The 9,171-nt window shown below is 41.0% G+C and overlaps 1 protein-coding gene across 2 annotated transcripts in view; it reads right to left on the bottom strand.

Annotated features, from left to right (window-relative positions):
• The window catches only part of LOC144070653 (bile salt export pump-like), a 76,856-nt gene extending 70,654 nt beyond the window's left edge, over positions 1–6,202 (bottom strand). Inside the window, exons 1-4 of one of the 2 annotated variants that reach the window (XM_077595083.1) lie at positions 6,045–6,162; positions 5,858–5,941; positions 3,199–3,226; positions 2,929–2,958 (exon numbers count right to left, since the gene is read on the bottom strand). In XM_077595083.1, the coding sequence (XP_077451209.1) occupies positions 2,929–2,958; positions 3,199–3,226; positions 5,858–5,936 (137 nt within the window). In that variant the 5' untranslated portion in view covers positions 5,937–5,941; positions 6,045–6,162. Of the gene's footprint in view, positions 1–2,928; positions 2,959–3,198; positions 3,227–5,857 lie in introns of both variants that reach the window. The other variant, XR_013299476.1, reaches the window with a different exon arrangement.
• Positions 6,203–9,171: the final 2,969 nt, after the last annotated feature.

A 9,171-nucleotide genomic window follows, 5' to 3' on the forward strand; every position in this document is an offset into this window, starting at 1 on the left:
AAATCAGGGAAAAAAACGAGGGAGAAACAAACTTTCCGACTTCGTGGCAAAAACATCCTGAAAAAGTGTTCATGAGTCGTACCCACTTTGACGACGTTTGTCTTGTCCATTTTAAAAACACTACATTTCTCTCATTTTTGTGTGTTTCTTACATCTTTCTTACAAAATTGGGACATGTTGACCAATTTTAAAGGGATTAGTTGGTAGTTGTGTGAGGAGCGAATTAGATAATTTACATGTAAAATACTGCTTTACTGCTAAAAGTTGTGGAACCAATTAATTTCGTAAGTAGAGGTATAACTGTGTGTGTATATGTATGTATGTGTGTGTATATGTATGTATGTGTGTATATGTATGTATGTGTATATGTGTGTGTGTATATGTATGTATGGGTGTGTGTATATGTATGTATGTGTGTACATACATACAGTGGGGCAAATAAGTATTTAGTCAACCACCAATTGTGCAAGTTCTCCTACTTGAAAAGATTAGAGAGTCCTGTAATTGTCAACATGGGTAAACCTTAATCATGAGAGACAGAACATGGGAGAAAAAACAGAAAATTACATTGTTTGATTTTTAAATAATTTATTTCCAAATTAGAGTGGAAAATAAGTATTTGGTCACCTACAAACAAGCAAGATTTCTGGCTGTCAAAGAGGTCTAACTTCTTCTAACGAGGTCTAACGAGATCTCCACTCGTTACCTGTATTAATAGCATCTGTTTTAACTCATTATCGGAATGAAAGACACCTGTGCACAACCTCAGTCTCTCACACTCCATCCACTATGGCCAAGACCAAAGAGCTGTCGAAGGACACCAGAGACAAAATTGTAGACCTGCAGCAGGCTGGGAAGACTGAATCTGCAATAGATAAAACGCTTGGTGTAAAGAAATCCACTGTGGGAGAAATTATTAGAAAATGGAAGACATACAAGACTACCTACAATCTCCCTCGATATGGGGCTCCATGCAAGATCTCACCCCGTGGCGTCAAATGATAACAACGGTGAGCAAAAATCCCAGAACCACACGGGGGGACCTAGTGAATGACCTAGAGAAGGTGTCTCAAACCGATTCCACCGAGGGCCGCAGTGGGTCCTGGTTTTTGTTCCAACCGACCCAGTGCCGACATTTTAACCAATCAGGTGTCTTCTAAAATAAGTAGCACCTGGCTGCAATCAACTGATTAACTGATTACACTTGCAAAAGGTATCCTCTTGTTGAGTTGGAATGAAAACCTGCACCCACTGCGGCCCTTTGAGGACCGGTATGAGACCCCTGACCTAGAGAGAGCTTGGACCACAGTAACAAAGGCTACTATCAGTAACACAATGCGCCGCCAGAGACTCAAATCCTGCACTGCCAGACGTGTTCCTCCTGCTGAAGCCAGTACACATCCAGGCCCGACTGCGGTTCGCTAGAGAGCATTTGGATGATGCAGAAGAGGGTACTCGGATGATTCGCCTAAAGACGTTTCGCCGACGGACGTTTGACAGATGGACAGGTCGCCGAATGGACGTTCCACCGAACGGTCATTCGGCCGAACGGAGGTTCGGCCGAACGGAGGTTTCACGGAAACGGGATTCGTGCGCTCGCCCCGCCCCCGGATCGTGTGTGTACAAGTTTTTCAACCTCGGCCCATGGGCCATATACGGCCCGTTAGGATTTTTAATCCGGCCCGCCGCTGTCCAAATTATAGTAAAAATCAATGATTCATTTAATTTGGACAACGCCGGCGGCGGGCCAGATTAAAAATCCTAACGGGCCGTGTATGGCCCACGGGCCGAGGTTGAAAAACTTGTACACACTAGATCCGGGGACGGGGCGAGCGCCCGAATCCCGTTTCCGCAAAACCTCCGTTCGGCCGAATGACCGTTCGGTGGAACGTCCATTCGGCGACCTGTCCATCTGTCAAACGTCCGTCGGTGAAACGTCTTTAGGCGAATCATCCGGCCACGGCAGAAGAGGACTGGGAGAATGTGCTATGGTCAGATGAAACCAAAATATAACTTTTTGGTAGAAACACAGGTTCTCGTGTTTGGATGAGAAAGAATACTGAATTGCATCCAAAGAACACCATACCCACTGTCAAGCATGGGGGTGGAAATATCATGCTTTGGGGCTGTTTTTCTGCAAAGGGACCAGGACGACTGATGTGGGTAAAGGAAAGAATGAATGGGGCCATGTATCGAGAAATTTTGAGTGAAAATCTCCTTCCATCAGCAAGAACATTGAAGATGAGACATGGCTTGGTCTTTCAGCATGACAATGATCCCAAGAGCCAGGGCAACAAAGGAGTGGCTTCTAAAGAAGCATTTCAAGATCATGGAGTGGCCTAGCCAGTCTCCAGATCTCAACCCCATTGTAAATCTGTGGAGGGAGTTGAAAGTCCGTATTGCCCAACGACAGCCCCAAAACATCACTGCTCTAGAGGAGATCTGCATTGAGGAATGGGCCAAAATACCAGAAACAGTGTATGAAAATTTTGTGAAGAGTTACAGAAAACGTTTGGCCTCCGTTATTGCCAGCAAAGGGTACATAACATAGTATCTAGATGAAATTTTGGTTTTGACCAAATACTTATGTTCCACCATGACTTGCAAATAAATTCTTTAAAAATCAAAAAAGGGATTTTATGTTTTTTTTTCCACATTCTGTCTCTCATGGTTGAGATTTACCCATGTTGACAATTACAGGCCTCTCTAATCTTTTCAAGTAGGATAACTTGCACAATTGGTGGTTGACTAAATACTTATTTGCCATATATATATATATATATATATATATATATATATATATATATATATATATATATATATATATATATATATATATATATATAATATATATACACATGTATATATGTGTGTGTATATGTATGTATATTGTATGTATATGTATTTCTGAGTAATGTTCGAACTCACTTCCCCTTTTCTTCAGGAGCTGCCATTGTCCTGCATGAAAACGTTATGTAGTCATAGACAAGCCAGAGTTGCTCAAAGGAACTATTTTTAACCTTGACTCCACAGTAATTTTTACATAACACCACTTATTTAAAATTAAGGAAAAGCAATTGACAATCTTCTTACTGTTGTAATGGCTTCATTGTTATATTATAAATTACTTCAAGGCAATGAATTGGTACTGACTCACACAAATGCATCCAAAGAAACACCATAAATTTAAATACTTACATGTAAGAGCCAGCTGATTCTGCAAAACCTAGAAAATATGTTACAATTTCTTTTGACCTCATTCAGGTAACAAATTCAAGGCCTGTTGGCCAAAAATGGCTTGGCATACCATTTTGTGTGGCTCTTGAAAACACTTTCTGTTATTGTGTTATGTTAATTATGGAGCAATTGCAAATGAAAACAAGAACCCAAAACGTAAATACATTTTCTGTATCCGTTATTTTATTTTGAAATTGTCACAGCAAATGAAATGAAAAAGGCCCTGAATGATTCATGATTTAAAGTTGTTTAAATGTATATTTATGTGCAAGTGTTCGTGTGTTTTGTCCGTTGCCGAACATTGGCTTTTTCCTTACACTTCTGCACTTGCACGAATAGAAATGTTTTTGCATGCTTGTTATTCCTTTTGATACATTCATAATGTTCTTATAATTTGCTCTCATTGGGTGTTTTTCACATCTTTCATACAAAACTAGGACACCTTGATCATTTTTAAAGGGTTTAGTTGGTAGTATTTTTTGAAGACCGTTGAACAATCAATCACTCATATGAGTTGCACCACGTATGTAAGGGTCGTAGGGGTTGCCAGAGCCTATCCCATCTGACCCCGGGCGAAAGACCGAGCACACCCAGAGACAAACCACCATCCGCACTCCCAATCATGCCGTCACATTTGGGAAGCGACCCCGTGGCTGCCTGCACCGAAGTGTGGCGAGTGAACCTCTCCACCATCAGGCGGCTACTGTAGAAAATATTAGAGAATTTACAGATAAAATACTGCTCTATTTACGAAAAAAAATCCAAGTTACCAAGCAAGTTCTCAAAGCAAATGATCTAATACCACTGTATTTTAAAATGACACTTCAAAATGACTAAAGTTACACAGTTTACGGAGGTTATGTATTCAGTTCTGTATATCTTTATTTTTGTGTTCAAGATAACAAAAGGAAAAAAAAATGAAATGAAAGAGATAATCAGCCGCCACGTGGTATAGAGGTTCACTCACCTGACTTTGGTGCAGGCAGGCGCCGGGAGGAAGGGAGGGAGGTAATAACACCATGGGGTAATGAGGCCTGAGTTCCCAGACGTCAGAAATGGAATATCGCTATGACTTGATAACTCAAACTGACAGTGAAGGTGATATGTCAGGAATAAGAATTAAAGGTCAGAGTCGTCAAGTTTTTTTATTTTATTCTTTTTGAATCCTCAATCCAAAGTTTTTAAAAAATATATCAAATACCAAAAATAATAAAAATTAAAGTCAAACCAATATAAAAAAAACCTTGTATAACTAAATCTTTAAAAAATAATCTTTCAAAATAAAACTAACTGAATTGGGGAAAATAATTTAAAGAAAAAGAAAAAAACTATGTTGAAGTAACACAAATAAGATTTCAACAGGTTTCAGCAAGTAATATTTAAGACTTTTAAAGAGCATTTAAAAGGACAGGCTGAAGGCTGCTCTCTATTGGCTACCTTCCAATTTACAAGTATAATAATCTCGTCATTAATTAACCAATCAAACTTAACACAAAGAATATAAACAAAATCAAATAATTCTTCAAAAATCGATACATACTGGCCACATGTTAGATAACTACCAAGTATCAAGATGATCCATTCCCGAATAACTTAGGATAAGGACTTTCAGGTCGCCATACCACTGTCTAATCCCCCCCCCCCCCCCAAAAGGGTGATTCACTGGGCTTCAGCGTGGAAAATCAGGAAGACTTTGAATGTTGTTACATTTCTCAGATGTAATTTCATGACATATTCGTTTCTGTTTATATTTATTTTGATTTGATACATTTTGTTTTTATAAATACATTTATTTTGATATAAAATATTTAAATAATATATTAATGAATAACAAAGTAACAATTTAATTTATATAGGGAACCCACATATGCGGACATCACATTTTGAGTCATCTAGGCCACCTACAGTATTGTGGCCTACATGACCAAAATGTTATTTTCACTGGCTGTTTTTTTTATTACTACCCAAAATAGTCACTTTTCCAAAACAAGAAAGAAATAATTCATCAATAATATTACAGTCGGGCGGCACGAGTGGTTAGCACGTCGGTCTCACAGTTCTGGGGTCCTGGGTTCAAATCCAGGTCCGACCACCTGTGTGGAGTTTGCATGTTATCGCCGGGCCTGCGTAGGTTTACTCCGGTTTCCTCTCACATTCCAAAAACATGTATGGTAGACTGATTGGACACTAAATTTCCCCTAGGTATGGGTGAGTGCGAATGGCTGCGATCGGGTGGTCACCGATACAGGATGCCCCCCCCCCTGGCCCGGAGTCAGCTGGGATAGGCTGCAACAGCCCCCCATACCCCCTGCGACCCTAGTGAGGATAAAGCGGTTCCGAAAATGAATCAACGAATGAATGGATGAATGAATAATCATACAGTTATTACTTTTTAGGACTTCACGGGAGAGTGCAAAGGTTTCTCGATTAAAAACATTGATATTGCAAGATGTATGATTACGTATCATACTTCTGCATTTAACTACATATCGTTCAATTATGTCTATATGTAATGATATCAAGCGAAGATACATACATTTATATGGGTTCATAGTTGTAATTGCCCCAAGAGGAAAGTATTAATTAAATGAATTTGACACCACCGCTGTAGATGTTTTACCTTCATCTGCATTCTCATAGATGTGATTCTCATATCCAAGCTTTTTGATGCTTTCCAATTTCACTGATCCAGATGGCATGTTGGCTCATCACAAAGACGCAAAGTAAAATGTGTTAGGAATTTCTGAAAATAGACTTGCAAACACAATCACTTGTAAGACGCTAGCGGAGTAACAATAGACATTTACCAATTGGTGTCCTTCGCAAGCAAATGTTTCTGGTAACGTATCATGGGTTCCTAAAATATCCTTCAGTTACTGCTTAGAGCTTAAATCCGTTATGGTGACATGCAGCCTTTATGTCCCCTGATACTAAACTGCTAGTTGTGTCTGCATGCCACTTGTATATAGGTGAACAAACTATGTACTTTGGAAGAGTACACGTGCTCATATTGAGGCGGCCTGGGCTTGGACTCAGGGGTCACAGTGTTTTCTTTGTGGGTAATTGTCCGCTCGGTTTGTAGCCCGCTTTTGTAGAGGTCGGTGACCGCACGTGTAAACATTCCATCTGTGGTGGATATCATACATATCATTACTGGATTCTCGTAGTTTTCTGTGAAAACACGTAAGTAAATATGATACAATATAACTAGTTTGCAAATATTTGCATACCTGTCAACCTCTGCCGATAACCCTTATAAATGATTATGATTCCCCTTACAAACCCCCAAAAAACCTTACAAACACCGTACGACTCCTACGGTGTTTGTAAGGTTTTTTGGGGGTTTGTAAGGGGAATCATAATCATTTATAAGGGCAGTTATCGGCAGAGGTTGACAGGTATGTATTTGATTTTTGTAAACTGGCATAACAACTGTACAGTCATATTAAATGAGTACATAAAGTGACTTAACATGCGACACATCTATATAATGAATGAAACGACAGGCGCTAACGTGCTGCAGTAGTGCAAGACGGGTTTTTTTCACAGAAAATGAATAGTATATGGCTGAGTATTGTTACAATTTCTGTCTCTGTGTGTTGTTGCAGGTTGTCGTCAAATATGAGTTCTTAGAAAATGAACAACTATTATTGGCATTGTTCTTTTTTGACCTCGTACCCACAATGCCGCATGCTTGTTTTCTGTTCTGGAAAGTTTTTGGACGACAGGCGGAGACACTATCAGGGTCGTTTCTCACAAACCAGCGATTGCAAGAGCGACCACTTCAATATCCAACTCCTGTTTGCATAACAGTTTTTGGGTGTGTTTCAGTTTAAAAGTTCCAATTATGGAGTTTTTTTTCCTATGGCTAACTAGTCTGTTAATTAACTTTTATTATCACTTAGGCCTTGAGAATAATGGCAGGATCCTTCAAACAGAGTTGAAATATCTCCTGCATTCTTGGACAACCAGGGCTAACGAGTAAAAATTATGAGTCCCAAGATAAGTGCGTAATATGTACTGGACATAGGAGCACTTGTGCACTGTGAATACAAACGTGACTTGAGTGATAATACAAACAAGATATACCTGATCGGTGGTGCACCTGGTGGCGTGAGTGGTTAGCGCGTCGGCCTCAGAGATCTGGGGTCCTGGGTTCAAATCCAGGTCACGTCCACCTGTGTGGAGTTTGCATGTTCTCCCCGGGCTTGCGTGGGTTTCCTCCAGGTACCGCGGTTTCCTCCCACATTCCAAAAACATGCATGGTAGGATGATTGGACACTCTAAATTCCCCCTAGGTATGAGTGTGAGTATGCATGGTTGTCTGTTGTCTGTCTCCTTGTGCCCTGCGATCGGCTGGCCACCGATCCAGGGTATCCCCTGCCTATGGCCTGGAATAAGCTGGGATAGGCTCCAGCACCCTCCTAATGTGTAAAGCCGCCCAATGCTCTCACTCAGATTTTTCTGCTGAAGGAAGTCAAGGAGATCAGTGGGAGATTTTCCTGTAAAATCATCCGTGGCATACATTACAATCAGTTCTGATCTTAGCCGACCGATGCAGATCGAAAAGTGTACCGTGGCTCTGCATCAAGATGGAGAAGGCTGCATGTGGGAGTTTTCGGTAGCCGGACGTTTGGTCGAAAGACGTTTGGTCGACGGACAGTTCGTCGAACCGACGTTTGGTCGACGGATTCGCCGCCGGACATTTCGTCGAACGGACGTTTCGTCGCCGGGTTCACTCGCTCTCAAGGTTATAATCATGAGAGAGAGTGAGAGAGAGAGACAGACAGAGTTTACTGTTGAAAGCGATCAACCAGGTAATCTCTCGCTCTCAAAATTATAATCATGAGAGAGTGAGTTTGTAATTGCATTGACAATGTAAGAGCATTAATATCTAAATATCTAATATCAAAATTATCAATAAGTTGCGTATTATTGGCGTGTGTACATGTTACTCATCGCCGGATTGCCCTGCAATACCGCTCATCACTCTCAATTTAAAGACCGCTTTCTTTCATTGAATAATAATATGTTCGAGGCTTCTTCTGTCAAAGCAATTACAAACTCACTCTCTCTCTCTCATGATCATAATTTTGAGAGCGAGAGGTTACCTGGTTGATCGCGATATTTAGATATTAATGCTCTTACATTGTCAATGCAATTACAAACTCACTCTCTCTCTCCCATAATTATACGCAACTTATTGATAATTTTGATATTAGATATTTAGATATTAATGCTCTTACATTGTCAATGCAATTACAAACTCACTCTCTCTCTCATGATTATAATTTTGAGAGTGAGAGATCACCTGGTTGATCGCTTTCAACAGTAAACTCTCTGTCGCTCTCTCCCATGATTATAACCTGAGAGCGAGCGAACCCGGCGACGAAACGTCCGTTCGACAAAATGTCCGGCGGCGAATCCGTCGACCATACGTCCGTTCGACGAAACGTCCATTCGACGAAATGTCCGTTCGACGAACTGTCCGTCGACCAAATGTCTTTCGACGAAACGTCCGGTCACGGTAATGCAGTATATAGAAGGTTACCAGAAGTTAAGTGTCCAACTTGTTCCTCCTGAGTACCCTCGTTTCTGGGCCTTCTTCACCACTGCCGTGGTGTTGGTAGACCAGGAGAGCTTGTCCGTGACGTGGAACCCCAGGAATTTAAAGGACTGGACCCTGTCTACGCATACTCCATTTATGCGGAGTGGGGCCAGATATCTGCTGCGTTTGTGATGGTCCAGGATTATTTCTTTAGTTTTCGTGGTGTTTAGAGTGAGCTTGTTCACCAAACACCACAAAGACAGTTTGTTGACCTCATCTCTGTAAGCACTCTCCCCCTGAGATGAATCCGACCACAGTGCTGTCATCGGCAAGTTTGATGATGGAGTTAGAGTGGTGGGTCGGTGTACAGTCGTATGTGTACGGGG

Source organism: Stigmatopora argus, chromosome 1 (genome assembly GCF_051989625.1).
Source record: "Stigmatopora argus isolate UIUO_Sarg chromosome 1, RoL_Sarg_1.0, whole genome shotgun sequence".
Lineage (NCBI taxonomy): Eukaryota > Metazoa > Chordata > Actinopteri > Syngnathiformes > Syngnathidae > Stigmatopora > Stigmatopora argus.